We start from the raw sequence: 15,697 nt of genomic DNA, 5'->3' as shown, positions 1-15,697 counted from the left end.
CGAACAAGGCCCGGTCACACGAAATCAATAGAATATGACTTCTGGGAAAACTAGGACCGTTCAGTTCAACAGAGCGCGTTTGCATTAGGAAAAGAATCAATAAAAGGCAGGGCTGAAAGAATAACTTCTTCACCCGATCCGACCGGAAGTTTAATACTGAAAGAAACTCAATTGTTTTCCAAAATTTTTTCGGTATTTGACTCGGATGGCTAGTCGTTAATGTGATGTCTCACGGAAAATCAATGGAAGGACTCTGGGAAAAAATGTGAGATGGTGCGCGCTCACACTTTCCCAGAGGTCGACTTGACTTGACGTGACACTTGAGGTATTTAAAATTTTTTATTGATTTTCTTCCCAACGCAAACGTGCCCCGTTGAACAGATAGTCATTCTTATGCATTGTACTCTATTTGAATTCTGTTCCTTCTGAATATTCTCAAGAAATGAGTTTCCCATTGCTTCAACTACCATTTATACCGCTGGAACTAATTCTTCTCAATGCGAATCTAGCGGAGCTGTAAGTCAAAAAGTTATCAATTATTTTCCCATTTTATAAACTATTCAGAACCCATTTCTCAATGATATCCAAAAAAAGTTATCGATTAGTAAATAACCTCAGAATTCCATATCTGCAGTGTTTGGATTTACACGTCACTAAAGAGTCGACTCAGATCAAATTCAAGACTGGAAAGGGATATGTTGGCGGATGGCATTTTCTGGATTATACAGCAGGAGATGATGATGAAGAGGATACATTAATCAATAGACTCATTGGGAACTGTGAAATGAAGACATTGTGAGTTTTAAATTCGAATTTATCAGCACAGTACCTTGCACGATAAACAAATTCGTATCTCTCATTAGCATACTCCCTCGCATATTGATCAGAGAAATCAGGATAGTTTTTAGGTTTTCTGACAATTCCAGCATCAAAAAGTAAAAAAAAATCAAAAAACAATGTTTCTTGAGAACCGGCGATCAGCAAAAATCAGATTTTGCAACAAAAAAATGTGACTTTTTTGTTGATAATTACTGTGGGCAGTGCGAACTTGCCCTACGGCGAATTTTTGTTTTTTTTTTTATTGCGCGTTCTCCTGTGATTAGGTAAACGACAAGACTCAATTTTTCAGCATTCTGGAGAACAACATCTACTCATTGACAAGAGATGATGTCAAAGAATCAGTTAGAGATGGATATGAATATTTGATGGATTTATTCAAAGTGAAAGTGTATAGAGGTTACCTATACCCAGACGGTGTCCCAATGACACGACAGCCTTACTTCTATCCATTCAAACAAATTGATATTATTTATATCAGTGGAAAAAAGGCAATGGAAAACGAGGATTTCAAAAAAGCGCTGAATGATACAACTGCACAACTAGAACTAGTGGTTTCTATTCCGGTGAATATCGATTTTCAATTTGAACAATTTCGCATTGAAGCGAAATACTTGTCGTTTTATCAATTTTCTTTTTGGATTAAAAGCAAAATGATTCTCAATTTCGATTTAAAATATCTACGACTCCATGAGTGTATGATGACACCGAAAGATTGTCAATTGTTTGTTATTCGATGGCTTCACTCGGATAATACAACATTCGAAACAACGCTTCTAGCTCCGCTTATCACTCCAGAGATAACTGATTACCAAGGGTTGGATCTATTGCCATTTGACGCTGAACGAAGAAAATTCGGGTTCAAGTGAGTAGATACATTCTATATACATCTCTGTTTTTATAGTTAACAATTTTTTGATAGCTCGTAATCTTGTTGAAATGTGTGAGACGCAAAGAAACAAGAGAGTCTGTTGTCTCTACGTCTCCACCATCACCTCTTCATTTTGACCTCCTACATCTCAAAACCGTTAAGAGTAATGAAAAATTTGTAAACTACTCAAATGGAGTAATAGGTCTGTTCTATAGGATTTGAGTTATTTTCGCCAAGAAAGTATACTAGAATTTTGTTTCCAGATTCAACCCTAGTACATACATCGACTGTACCAATGGATTCGATATAATCCGCCATGATGGACTACTGGCCACTATTTTCATCCAAGGCTTCTATTTCATCTTCCATGTATGGCATGACCGGTTCCCAGATTTGGAAGGACTTGCTAATTTTATAAAATAAGAAATTTTTTAATAATTGTTTCCATTTTTGTTCCACTGGGTTGCATATGGTTTTATTTTTCTTCACTGATTTCAATTCAATAATTAATAAAATAATTAATAGCATTTTTAAAGAAAATAAAGTTGTGACTATATTATGTGAAACCCTTTTGACGCTTCCAGAAAAGTAAAATCATGATCAGGTTTGGTGAACGTTCGGTCTCGACACGAAAACTACAGTAACCCATGGTGTGACCAAAACCGAACCATTCTTGTTTAAAAGCTAAACAAAATACAGTTATGAGTTGATTAAGGATTTATTAGGGTGCTTACAGATAAATGGGTGCAGAAGGGAATAGGTACAAAGAGAATGAAGAATGAACAAGATGTGGTCGAAATGGCTCAACCTTATATACTGGTGCGGAAGGGTGGGGAACGGTTTAATTAGGTGAGAGATGAGGGTGCGATTCAGATTCAGGTCACCACGTCACACTATGTAGCAAGAAGGAATGAAATTAAAAAAAATCAATTGATGAAATTCACAAGTCCTTCTACATCCGGGAAGCGGTCATGCCAAACATGGAAGACAAAATAGAAGCCTTGGATGAGAATAGTGGCCAGTAGTCCGTCATGGCGGATTATATCGAATCCATGGGTACAGTCGATGTATGTGCTAAAGTTGAACCTGCAAACGAAATTGTAATACTCTTTCTTGAGGATAATATCTCAAATCCTAAAGAACAAAACTATGTCTTTATTTGGGTAGTTTACAAATGTTTCATCAATCTTAATGGTTTAGAGATATAGGAGGTCAAAATGAAGAGGTGATGGTGGATACGCAGAGACAACAGACTCTCTCGTTTCTCTGCGCCCCACGCATCGCTCACTTCATTGAAAGCGCAAAAAAGTTACGAGCTATCAAAAAACCGCATAGAATGTATCAACTCACTTGAACCCGAATTGTCTTCGTTCAGCGTCAAATGGCACTGGTTCCAATTCATCAAAATCAGTTATCTCTGGAGTGTTTAAAAGAGAAAGAAGCAAAGTTTCGAATGTTGTATTATCCGAGTAAAACCATCGGAGGACGAATAGTTGACAATCAATTGGAATTAGCATACACTCTTGTAGTCGTATGTAGTTTAAATCAAAATTGAGAAACTGTTTGCTTCTAATCCAAAAAGCATGCTTACAAAACTTGAGATATTTTGCTTCAATTTGAAATTGATTGAAGCGAAAATTGATATTCACTGGGATAGAAACAAGTAGTTCTAGTTGTGCAATTGTATCATTCAGCGCTTTTTTGAAATCTTCGTTTTTCATTGCCTTTTTTCCAACTATGTATATCAAATCAATCTTTTTGAATGGATAGAAATAAGGCTGTCGTGTCATTGGCACATCGTCTGGGTAGAGGTAACCTCTGTATACATTCACTTTGAATAAATCCATCAAATACTCACATCCAGCTCTAACTGATATCTTGACATCATGTCTAGTCAATGAGTAGATGCGGTCCTCCAGAATGCTGAAAAATGATTTGCATTAGAGCGTATTTGTCTACCTGACAGTCGGAAACTCACAATATCTTCATTTCACAGTTCCCAATGAATCTATCGATTAATGTATCCTCTTCATCATCATCTCCTCCTGTATAATTTAAAAAATGCCATCCGCCAATACAGACCTTTCCAGCCTTGAATTTGATCTGAGTCGACTCCTTAGTGACGTGTAAATCCAAACAATTCAGATATGGAATTCTGAGGCTATTTACTAATCGATAACTTTTTTTGGATATCATTGAGAAATGGGTTCTGAATAGGTTATAAAGTGGGAAAATAATTGATAACATTTTGACTTACAGCTCCGCTAGATTTGCATTGAGAAGAATTAGTTCCAGCGGTATAAATGGTAGTTTAAGTAATGGGAAACTCATTTTCTGAAAATATTCTGAAGGAACAGAATTCAAATAAAATAGAATCAATAGAAATGACTGCTGGGAAAATTCCACTCTGTTCAACGGGGCACGTTAGCATTGGGAAGAGAATCAATAAAAATATTTATTGGATATTCCAAGTGTCAAGTCAAGTAATTCAAGTCTGCTTCTGGGAAAATGTGTTTCGAGGGAGTTTTCTATTTTGCAAGTGTATAGAATGAATTTCGGTGTGAAAAGATAGATCAGATCCAACAAGCTCTTGAATGATTCCAAGGAATCAATTACACACTTCTGTACTTCATCCTTTTTCATTCACCATTTCTCTTACCTTTTCCTGATTTTTCCAGGAAAATGACTCCTTCTGAAGCTATAGTATAGCAATCTCTTCTTTTCTACCCAGCTCTCTACATTTCAAAAATTATTTTTCCACATTTCATTTTATTCTAGGCTGTTTGGATTTCCTGTATTTTTCACCTTCAAAAAATGCCAAATCTTGTTGTAATTCAGTCTATTTTAGTATCAAAATGTTCTTACAACTATTTCCCTTTTATTTTTCAAATTTGTTTTCTTTTCTCACTCAAAATACTTCAAAATTATTGTAAAATTATCAATTTTCGGTCTTTATTTTTTCAGGCTGATAATTTCCTTCACATTCGATGTACATAAACTGATGAATCCGTAATCCATTGACTCGTCTTTGCCTCTAGGATACTTATTGCACACCATAATGTTTTAAGCGAGTTAGATTGAATCTTTGGAATATATAGTTTTGTTATGTTCTTTGGTGGAGGAGAAGGGAATTATAAAACCATTTATTTACATGGTGAGAATCAACAACTAAGAGTTCTCTACATCTTATATAGGCAGATCTTCTTGCCACGTATGACCTCGGGGTTGGACGTTCACTAGGCTAGGCCATGCTAGTTCACGCCACAACAAGTTTGTTATTCGATGAGAATGCCAAAAAAAAATTCCAGATGAAAACTGTTATCATGTGTGTTTGCATTGAACCGCAAAACCGTTATGAGGTCATTAAGGATGTATTGGTGTGCTTACAGATAAATCGGTGCAAATCAATGACATCCGCCGGCAAAAGGGAGGTGTCCTACTATGCAATAAGAAAGGATGAAACAAAAACTAGAACGTCCCAAAAAACACTAAGACGTCCCTTGAAACACTTAGACGCCCCAAAAAACGTTTAGACGTCCTATGAAATATTTAGACGTCCGCTTTAGACGTCCGAACACTGAAAAAACAAAAAGCTTGCTCGGACACCTGGAAGTATTGATAATCTGAAAATAAAGGGACCTTAGAGCTTGCTCTGGCATAGACCTTAGGCTTAGCTCCTTGAAAGTAGCGGATTCCTTAAAACAGCGACATCTAGGAGCTTGCTCGCACTTTTTTCCAAAATTTTAAGCTAGCTTCTAAGTGTCTTTGTTTTAAGGAATCCGCTATTTTCAAGGAGCTAAGCCTAAGGTCTATGCCAGAGCAAGCTCTAAGGTCCTTTTATTTTCAGATAATCCCTACTTCCAGGTGTCCGAGAAAGCTTTTGGTTTTTCATTGTTCAAGGGACGTCTAAACATTTTTTTGAGACGTTTAAACATTTGAGAGGGCGTTTTAAATTTGCGGAAAACAGTATGGCTTGAAAGGACGTCTAAGTGTTTTTTGGGACGTTTGAGTTTTTAAAGGACATCTAAACTGGAATAGAGCCAAAATGTTTTTCTCCGCTCCGCGGATGCCGAAACAAATAAAATATTTTCGGCTCCATACACCCGAAAAACCCGAAAATAAATTTTTTTTCGGCGGCAACCCTGGTCCCTATTTAAAAACCTTTTTTTAACCTTAAAAAATTGTCTGATCTGTTATTTGCTCCCGTTAAGGCTTCGATGGCAATGTCGACAATCTCTGCTGCAAATGTTTAATTGATTGAGTTTTTAACGCTCAAATTGAGATTTTGATTAATTATCCTCAGAAACACAATAATCTTACCTGGTGTTTGTTCTTTTGTTATGGATGGAGAAAATATCATAAGGCATAAGAGCCAGAGAATCAACATTTGTGTAATAGTTGGCGTACTGAAATTTTTTGTAAGATTGAAGGCAAATTTTTGATAGCTTCTTACGTTTTTGAGGTGTGCGCTTTCAAAGAAGTAATAGCGAGAGGGAGAGAGACGGAGAGAAGCGAGAACACTCACCATCTTGCAACCGTAATATCTCGAGAAATAGAAGAGCTATCAAACAGTTGTCAACTACAAAAATAGAATTCTAGGTTTGGTTCACAAGAAAAATCAATAATTTTATGCCGTTTCATTTGTAGATCGCAGCAAGAAGCTGACAATTCTTATCATATTACTCACGAGGATACCGTGGAAGTGTTAGAAAAAGTTTTCAATCTCATCTGAGCTAATTAAAGATTTATTAAACTACTACATGGGTTTAGAGATAAATGGGTGCAGAAGGGAAACAATAGAAAGTGCAAAGAGAACGGAAAAAAAACAAGATCAAAAAGAGCGGCATGTAATGAGCTTGCGCTCGACATTATATATTGGCTGTGGAAGGGTGAGGAGCGGTTTAATTGGGTGAGAAATGAGGGTGCGACATCGAGCGTTAGAATCATTGAATTCAAAAAAAAGTATGAGAATCGAAGAATTCAGATATCCAATTCAACGACTCCAAACAAGCCGGGTCATCAAAATTATTGAGAGAAAAAAATCAGTTGTCAATATTTAAAAATATCTGGTATGCCCTGCCAAATCTGGGAAACGATCATGCCATACATGGAAGATGATCCAGAATGGTCCGATAAGAATCGTTGCTAACAGTCCATCGGAGCGAATGATATCTAATCCGTCGGTGCAATCTATGTAGTGGTTGAAGCGGGTTCTGGAAAAATAAGCAGTGAGAGGGTTTTTTTATTCCCGACTTCCGGTTAAGAAATGTTCACTCTCATGCAACTCTGATACACACTATACTCACTTGAACGCGAATCCTCTCCGTTCTCTATCAAATGGCAACAATTCGTATCCAGTGAAATCATAAGCGTCCGGAACTTTTATAAATTTGAGCATTAAAGTTTCAAACCGTGTATTACTCGAGTGAAACCATCGACTAATAAATAATTGACAATCCACTGCAGTCATTTTACAACCGAACAGTTGTAAATGAACATTATCAAAGCTATGAAACATTTTGCTTGTAATCCAATGAGCTCTTTTTCCGATTGCTAGATAATCCGAACAATAACTTTTAAACGTCTCAAATTTGAATTTTGGATCAAAAGGGAGATTGATTGAAAGATTATAACTTGGTGCTATATTCTCCACTAAGTATTTGAAGTCGTCAGGATCCATCTGTTTTTCTCCAAAGATCCATATGTCTTTCAAATTTTTAAATGGGTAGAAATAAGGACTTCTCGCAAATGGAACTTGGTCTGCGTCGAGCCATGCTTTATAAATTTCTAGTTTGAATAAATCCATCAGATAGTGAGATCCAGCTCTGACTGATATCTTGACATCATGAAGAGTAAATGAGTAGATGTGATCATCGAGGATGCTGAAAAAGTGAAATAGAGAGCAACTTCCCAGTAAAAAAACTCACCACGTCTTCATGGGACACCCTCCAATCGTCATTTCTATTGGTTTCATCTGTTCATCTTCATCTTCCTCGTAATTCAAAAAATGCCAACCCCCTAAAATGTCTTTTCCTGATTTCAGCTTAACACACGTGGATTCTCTGTTGACCCGCATTTCTAACAACGTCAAATATGGAATTCTGAGTCTTCTTACTATTCGATAACATCTTTTGGATATCATAGAGAAATGGATTCTGAAAAAGTTTTAATTTTGAATTCTCATTAAGAGGCACTATCAGTAATAGTAAGAATGTTTGTGTTGGTACTTGGCACAGATGAAAAAGTTGTTTCAATCTGAACTTTTTTTACAGCATATGTACCCCTATGGCAGTGGTTTACAAAAAATATGTCACCAGTCCCCTATGACGTCATCCTAGGAAAATATGCCCATAATTGACTTTTCACCCAAAAGTCTATAAAAATTTCAATTTTCCAGATAACTCTGCGAAACTTTCTGTACATTGAAGGAGTGTTTTTGATCTTCAGACAAATTTTTTCCCCCAGACATTCTAGAAACCGTTGAACTGAATTCCATTTTTATGTTTTTTTTTCAACTGTTCTCAAAAAATGTTCGCGAAAAATTCAAATAAATTCGTTTTTTTTCTTCATCAAATTTTTTTCCAATTTTCAACGTTTTTATCAATAATTCGTACAGAAGCCATAAATTTCAAGTACTGATCCCTTGCAAAGAAGAAAGTTTCGCAGGGTTATCTGGAATATTGAAATTTTTATGAATTTTCGAGTGAGAAGTCTTGGGCATATTTTCCTATGAAGACGTCAGTAGGCTTTGAAAAGAGTTCGGATTGAAACAACTTTTTGCAACTGTGCCAAGTATCAACACAAACATTCTTACTATTACTGATAGTGTCTCTTAATTGATAACTTTCGGACTTACAGCTCCGCTAAACTTGCATTGAGAAGAATTAGTTGCAGCGGTATAAATGGTAGTTTGAGTAGCGAGATTGTCATTTTTTCTAAACTGTTTTGCAAACAGTGCGAACAAGGCCCAGCCACACGAAATCAATAGAATATGACTTCTGGGAAAACTAGGACCGTTCAGTTCACCAGAGCGCGTTTGTATTAGAAAGATAATCAATAAAAGGCAGAATTGTAGGGCTGAAGGAACAACTTCTCCACCCGATCCGACCGGAAGTTCTATAATGAAAGAAACTCAATTGTTTTCCCAAATATTGGCGGTATTTGACTTTCGGAATCGGAAAAATATAACTGTTGCAAAATAAAACTGAAAAAAAGTGGAAGGAGTACTTTGCGGTTAAAAGAAGATTCATTTCTCCATAAACATTTTGTACCCTTCTTCCTTAAAACTGTAACCGAACAAACTTTTGCGTCTCGACTCCGCCAACACCCATTACAGACCATTTTTCCAATAATTTGAGCACTGGACTCTTTGCGGATCCTATAACTCATCTTACTTATTTATTCACCCCTTCTTGTTGTATATTTTTATAGTTTTCTCCCGGTTTTTTCTCTCGCACAACGAAAGATCGAATGGATCATTATTATTATTATTATCAGACAACTGGAATCAAAAAATTGTCAGGTAGGAAAATGCGGCAAAGGTACGCCAGCGGAAGTTTTAGGGAGCGAAAAGTCACTTTCAGAATGAAATGTTCCAAATTCTTTATTCGAGACAAATTAGTTGGAAATCAGATTAGTTGGACAATTTCAACTGAAAACGACCCAAGTTGTTAGAATTATGGTCATTGTTATTATTCAACATTGACAAAATGCCTTCCAAATTTTCGGGTGCATGAATTTGAGCCGTATTAACACCTTGATTACCCAATCCAGTGAGCAACATGTTGATACTGTCAACATTGTATTCCAATCAGAATCTAGTTTTCATCGTCTGAAGACCGAAGAGCTTATCTGGTCAATCGTTCTTTTATCAATCACAACTACAAAATAGTTTTAAAAATACAGGATATTGAGAATTAATTTATTTATGTATTAGTAGCAGTATAAGAATAATAGATTTAATAGGTTTAAAGGAGGACTGAAGTCACTTTATTTATTTATTTTTTCGGACAAAATTGTTCTTCTGACTTAAAAGGGAGCTATGGTGGAACGGTTTTTCCACGTGGCCGTGTAGTCCTCTCGGACAAGATTTTTGTTCAAATCCTCGTTCGTTCACTGTTTCCATCAATGTTTTGTAGTTGTTTTGTTCGGTTGCTATATAAATTGAGGAAAGCACGAGCATTTGTTGGAAAAAACAAAAAATCTTGTCCGCGAGGACTTCACGGCAGCGCATGAAAAACTCTTCCACGAAAGCTCCTTTTGAGTCAGGAGAACGGGAATTGTGTGGTTTAGAGTAATATTCAGCATACGAGTCAGTGATAAAAGTTTCTTAGAATTTTCTGAAGTATCGGGATCTAAAACAAATCAAAATTATGATTTCAGTCCTCATGAGTTTTCGTATTGTATACAAAAAGGGAACGGAGAGACTGTTTCAATAGAGATAAACTGGGAATCGATTCTTCCAAACAACGAACTCCATCGCTCCTGCTTCAGACTGCTTGACTGTTGCGAGAAGACCATCGCTTCGGATGATATCCAATCCACTCGAAAAGTTCATATGCTTTCTTTCACTGAAATAATTATAATTATCCATTTTATAATTATCCAATTTGTAAATTAATAAATTAGACTCACTCATAGTACTGTCCTCTAACACTTGAATTCCATGGTCTTGGATTAAAACCATTGAGATCCAATTGGGTTTTCAGGTTATCTGATTCTACTAATAGTCTCTCAAATCGTGTATTTTCAGAATAAAACCATTGATTGATGAAATCCAAAATGTCTTCAGAAGATAGACTAGCCTCATTCATTTCTATTACGGAACAGTCCATATTTAAAAATACGTCGCGTGTGATAAAAGCAGCAGTGCTTAGATGAAGAATATCCATTGAGAATCTAGCAGATTCCATTCGGAAATCAGAATAATGCGGATAATATCCGATGTACAGTTTTTTCGAAACTTCCACGTTGTCAATTACATATCTCAAATGAGGAATGTCGAGAGTGTAATCTCTCACTGCCGTGATGATCATTTGTTCACATTTTTTGATTCCCAGTGCCATTGGGAGGAGTTTAACGTTCAATGTGTTACCATATTCATATGTTAAAATTGGGATGTTGAAAAGGTCTGATATGTATTTATAGAGCACTTTTAACTTATCGGCCATCAATCCTCCGGTTTCCATTTTATCCGGTTTTTTTCTGGAAAAAATGGGAATCTTAGACGGAGTGAATTCAAAACTGCCCATATCAGAACCCCAAAGCACCGTATCACTCCAAAATCTACTTCTTTATTGAGTCAGCGCGACGGAAAAAGCGACAGAAATCTACTGTGCCTTTTTGGATATTAAAAATAAGTTTAAGGAAAATTTCGAAGTTTAATTGCTATAAAACACAACAAATCCGCCGAATTCGGTAGAAAACGGTTGATTTAGTAAACTTTGTAAACTGTATGAAACCTTTTTTGCGATACGCCTTTAAGCTGCAATAAGAATTTGCACTTTTAAAGCGTCAGTAGTTCCTTGGGTCATTTTGGTGCCTAGGGGCTTGTGAACGGCCCGTAGAGCTGGTACAAATCAGAACCGATTGCAAGACTATTTTTCAAGTAATTAGACCAAGATTAGACGGTTTTGATACTTATCACTTCGAAATCGGGAAGCTCTGATATGGGGAAGAACCAGTAATCTAGAACAGTTTTGGTGGAAAATTTCAAAAATTAAGTTTCTTTTAACTAGAGATGTCACGGACTTTCTTTCGAGTTACAGGACGTGGCCTATATCATTGGAAAGCTGAGAAAACGCTGATTCCAAATATATATATACAGGTTTTGCCCCAGGTCAGATATTTGAGAAAAACGAGGTCAAAATTTGGACTTTACAGACGTGTGAAAATAACTGACTTTGACCTTGTTTTTCTCAAATACTAGACGTCGAGGGCAAAAACTGAATTTACATGTGGAATCAGCATTTTCTCAGCTTTCTAATCTCCGCACTGACTCGGTGACCTTCCCTAGTAAGCTCCGTGTCGAAATTAAACAGCGACGCAGCAAATTCAATATTGCGCGGATTTTCAAAAATTCCGGAATTCACTTTTTAATCAGAACTAAAATTTCTATAACTGCATAACAGCCTATTAAGACTAGTCCTAATTATGTATAAATAGTACTTATGCATAATTCGCACCAGTTTTGAGAAACTAACTCACCTGAAAACAATCGTCATATCTCCAACTGTTCGTCTATCCTTCCTCACTCTCATCCTCGAATATTCTTGTCCTCTACAGTACCAATCATAGCATGTCCTATCTCCAGCTCTTAATATCACTGATGCATAACTTCTACCACTTCCCACAATTATATCGATTCCAGTGTATGGATGACGCGTACATTTGACAAGACGATGACATTTTCGAGAGCAAGTGGAGAAGTCGAATCTGATATAGGAAATTAAGTTAATTAAAAAAGATTGATAATTGATAACCTACTTATCTGGGGCGTCAAGATTCTGTAACACGTTTTGGATAGCTAGAAAGGGGAGTTTGAGAAGGGGGAAGGTCATTTTGCATGTGTGAAACAGTAGAAATAATATGGTCCGCTTAGAAAGAAAGACAGAGGGCCGGTGAGTACACATCTGTCTATTGATTCCTGAATGGACAGTACCTGACGACAAATTGCGGATGCCCACACAACAGAAGAACACACTGGGTAATGATGATGAACCTCGCGAAACCGCGCTCCGTTGACATACGCCGAAAAGTATGGCAAGTATGAAAGTATGAAAAGTATGTTCCGGATCATGAAACATAGAAACGGACTTTTTGATTGTTAATTGTTATGATGACTTCAGTAGTCTTGAAAAGGACTCAGATCAAGAACATTATCTGCAAGTACACAGTGAGGGTAACATAGTATTGTGAGAGATTTGTTTATACAGTCAAATATCTAATTTCAATTGAAGAATTTTGAGTTGAAAAATCAATTTTTCTGTTTTGAATTTATAGATTTACAGATTTTCCCTCCTATAAATTCATCTTTTGCACTTTCTACCCTAAACTGAAAAAAAAAGAAGTTATTTCGTTTAATATTTTAGAACGGTTTGAAAATTTTGAAATTTTGAGATGGAGCTTTTTTAAAAATTGCACATTTAAAAATGAATTTTTTGAACAATTTTATATTTTCTCTGAAAGCCTTGGAATTTTCTACATTTATGTTAAAATCTCTTTTTTTGCATATTACATCAAGGCCTTGAAAAAAATAAATTTTTTTAATACTAAAAACAAAAATGTTTTATTCGAAAAATCTAAATTTTTCAAAAACCAGGTCACTTCACGAAACCCTTTACGGTTCATAGTTTATTTACAAAACTCATCGAATGAGCAAAAAAAATCGGTAGGGGGGGGGGGCAGTCAAAATGCATTCCATGTGAGAGCGAAATTACTTTGTCGATATATAACTCTCTAGGGTGTGTCCGTACAAAAAAGTTGTCAACTACAAACATGAAGTTTTACTTTTGATCTATACGATTCATAAAAGCATTTGACTTGGTGGGACAATCAGTGATACCGTAACACCCTGTTAAAGTTAGACACTTTCCACTGAAAACGGCCAAAGTTGTCCGCATTATTCATCACTGTATACAAAACAAACTATTGCAAAACGTTTAGATCTTCAAGAAATGAACAAAGCCAAGCGGAGACAATCCAATGGAAAAACTAACTTCTAAAAATATTATTATTATTATTCGTGAACCTTTGAAAACTCTGCTTAATAATTATAATCCTACAAACTAAAAACGTGAACAACTTTTTCTGGTTTTGAGGACAGTTTTTTGTTGTTATGAGAAATTAAACGAAAAATCGAACATTTCCAACAAGAACTGTCCTCGACTTGAGACGATCGAACCATTCGGACCCTATGTAATATTTTCTCGCAATCAATAGGCCTGTTCAACAAAACGTTTCGTTATAGGAATTCTCGATGCTTTAATGACGCTCTCGATAAATTCGAGACTGCAGTTGCTGAATATGAGGAAGGATATGATGAATATCGAGTCAGTCCAGAGAACAGCTTCCTGCGAACATTTAATTTAGCCAACGCATTCTCTTTTTTCCTCCGTACTCACAACTTCTACTACTGCCAAGGACATTCACATTTCAATCCAGGTAAAAAGATAAACAAGTCGACAATAAGACCAAAGACCAGTTTTTTTCCGGAAAACAATTTCAAAAAACCGAAATCCGGAATCCGGAACCGGAATGAAAATTTTCATATTCCGCAACCCGGAACCGGAACCGGAATTTCAAAAAAAAACCCGGAACTTCCGGATTCCGGACAACTGTGCCCTCTGCCCACAATCTTCCGTAACGCCTCTTTATATATTCCCGAACTCCAAAAGAGAAGTGTGCTCGACTGGCGCAGTCGGCAGAGAAGTCGCTTTTGGAAAACTGTCACCCAAGTTCGGTTCAAAGACAGTTGTTTCTCGATGGAGCGCACTTACCAGAATTTATCAATAGAGCATGTTTGCAGAGAGTTCTCAATAGAGCGCGATTGCACTCTTACGTAGAAATTTGTCAGTAGAGCGCGTTCGTAACGTTAAAATGATAGGCTATCCACAGGGCGCACTTGCTACAAGCTATCAGTGGAGCACGTTTGCAGAGAGTACTCAATAGAGCGCAAAATTAGCTCTACTGACAACAATTTCAAATTAGATGCAGCTGCGCTCTATTGAGTACTCTCTGCAAACGTGCTCCACTGATAGCTTGTAGCAAGTGCGCCCTGTGGATAGCCTATCATTTTAACGTTACGAACGCGCTCTACTGACAATTTTATACATAAGAGTGCAATCGCGCTCTATTGAGAACTCTCTGCAAACATGCTCTATTGATAAATTCTGGTAAGTGCGCTCCATCGAGAAACAACTGTCTTTCTGCTGCAAATGCAAGGACAGTCGGGAGTCATTCCATGTAATTTTTTTTACAATTTCAGTTGTCCATAGAAACGCCGTAAATTATGCTCAAGAGAACCTGGAGATTTTCAATACTTCCCAAAAACTGGTCACTTCGGGAATAATTGACAACACAATGCGATCGCTCAGAGTTGCCGAAGGACTGCCGATGCTGACTGTGAGTCTCTTGAAAGTTTTGACAGTTTTTAGAAAAACGTTTTCTATGTGTGAGCTGAACTTATTCCAGGATGATTCCGCCGCACATATTATAAATTACTCGCTAACTGACTCGAAAAAAGAAGCAAACAAAACGATAACCTTGGCTAACGAAGATTTCTATTTCACTGTGAAAAAATCAAGAATCTACGGATCGTCGCTCACTAATTCGATTAGAACAATCGTTCTCCCACAATCAATTGTAGTGTTGGTTTACCGTGGAACTTTGGATAAAAAAGAATGGGCAGGGATACACAAAGTAATTAAACGAATTCGAAAGGAAGAGGAATAATGGAAGATAATTGGTAAAAATGAACTGAAATGAAAATGAATAAAAGGTGTCAAAAAACTATTGACAGAATACATCACTATAATCAACATTTTGTCCCCAGGGTACTCTAAAATGGGAGAATATTATACAAACAACATAAAAGGTGTTTATCTGGGGGGAAAGGGATAACGTATAGTGTTCACAACAAGAAAAAACGAGAAAAACGAAATTATTTCTCAAAGAAAACAATAAAAACTGACATAATAATGATGAAAAAAAGTGGATGATGTGACATATATGAGAATGATATTTGTGGGAGAAAAAGGAATGGAACAGACAAAGAAATAGGGGAAAAATCAATTGAAAAATGATAGAAAAGACGATTCTCAGACGCCTCGTTTCGCGACGACAGCGTGAAGAACAATCGGCTCGTTTTCTCTGAAAAATTTGATTGAAAATCTGAAACTTGGGGTACTGTAGGCAAGCTCCGCCTCCAAGACTCAAATTGTTCAGATTATCAGAATCAGCGGAACCGAAAATGGTTTAAAACTTGGCTTT

At 36.6% G+C, this 15,697-nt stretch overlaps 5 protein-coding genes across 5 annotated transcripts; 2 read left to right on the top strand and 3 right to left on the bottom strand.

The window, feature by feature from the left end:
- Positions 1-442: 442 nt before the first annotated feature.
- On the top strand, positions 443-2,131 carry GCK72_016791 (uncharacterized protein; the record flags this gene model as incomplete). The annotated part of the gene is made up of 4 exons (XM_003101652.2): positions 443-516; positions 565-795; positions 1,130-1,702; positions 1,972-2,131. The coding sequence occupies 4 exons, from the start codon at positions 443-445 to the stop codon at positions 2,129-2,131; spliced, it is 1,038 nt and encodes a 345-aa protein (XP_003101700.2).
- Positions 2,132-2,634: 503 nt separating this feature from the next.
- On the bottom strand, positions 2,635-4,039 carry GCK72_016790 (uncharacterized protein; the record flags this gene model as incomplete). The annotated part of the gene is made up of 4 exons (XM_003101655.2): positions 2,635-2,794; positions 3,059-3,631; positions 3,687-3,917; positions 3,966-4,039. 4 exons carry the CDS (start codon positions 4,037-4,039, stop codon positions 2,635-2,637), a joined length of 1,038 nt encoding a protein of 345 aa, XP_003101703.2.
- A 2,725-nt stretch (positions 4,040-6,764) lies between these two features.
- On the bottom strand, positions 6,765-7,784 carry GCK72_016789 (uncharacterized protein; the record flags this gene model as incomplete). The annotated part of the gene is made up of 3 exons (XM_053731692.1): positions 6,765-6,921; positions 7,015-7,590; positions 7,636-7,784. 3 exons carry the CDS (start codon positions 7,782-7,784, stop codon positions 6,765-6,767), a joined length of 882 nt encoding a protein of 293 aa, XP_053580605.1.
- Positions 7,785-10,139: 2,355 nt separating this feature from the next.
- On the bottom strand, positions 10,140-12,267 carry GCK72_016788 (uncharacterized protein; the record flags this gene model as incomplete). Its single annotated transcript, XM_053731691.1, has 4 exons — positions 10,140-10,278; positions 10,343-10,912; positions 11,915-12,142; positions 12,194-12,267. The coding sequence occupies 4 exons, from the start codon at positions 12,265-12,267 to the stop codon at positions 10,140-10,142; spliced, it is 1,011 nt and encodes a 336-aa protein (XP_053580604.1).
- Positions 12,268-12,295: 28 nt separating this feature from the next.
- Positions 12,296-15,160, top strand: GCK72_016787 (uncharacterized protein; the record flags this gene model as incomplete). The annotated part of the gene is made up of 4 exons (XM_053731690.1): positions 12,296-12,327; positions 13,677-13,870; positions 14,694-14,830; positions 14,900-15,160. 4 exons carry the CDS (start codon positions 12,296-12,298, stop codon positions 15,158-15,160), a joined length of 624 nt encoding a protein of 207 aa, XP_053580603.1.
- Between the last annotated feature and the right edge of the window lie 537 nt (positions 15,161-15,697).

This window comes from Caenorhabditis remanei, chromosome V (assembly GCF_010183535.1).
Source record: "Caenorhabditis remanei strain PX506 chromosome V, whole genome shotgun sequence".
Classification (NCBI taxonomy): domain Eukaryota; kingdom Metazoa; phylum Nematoda; class Chromadorea; order Rhabditida; family Rhabditidae; genus Caenorhabditis; species Caenorhabditis remanei.
This window is presented reverse-complemented; position numbering and strand designations above follow the sequence as displayed.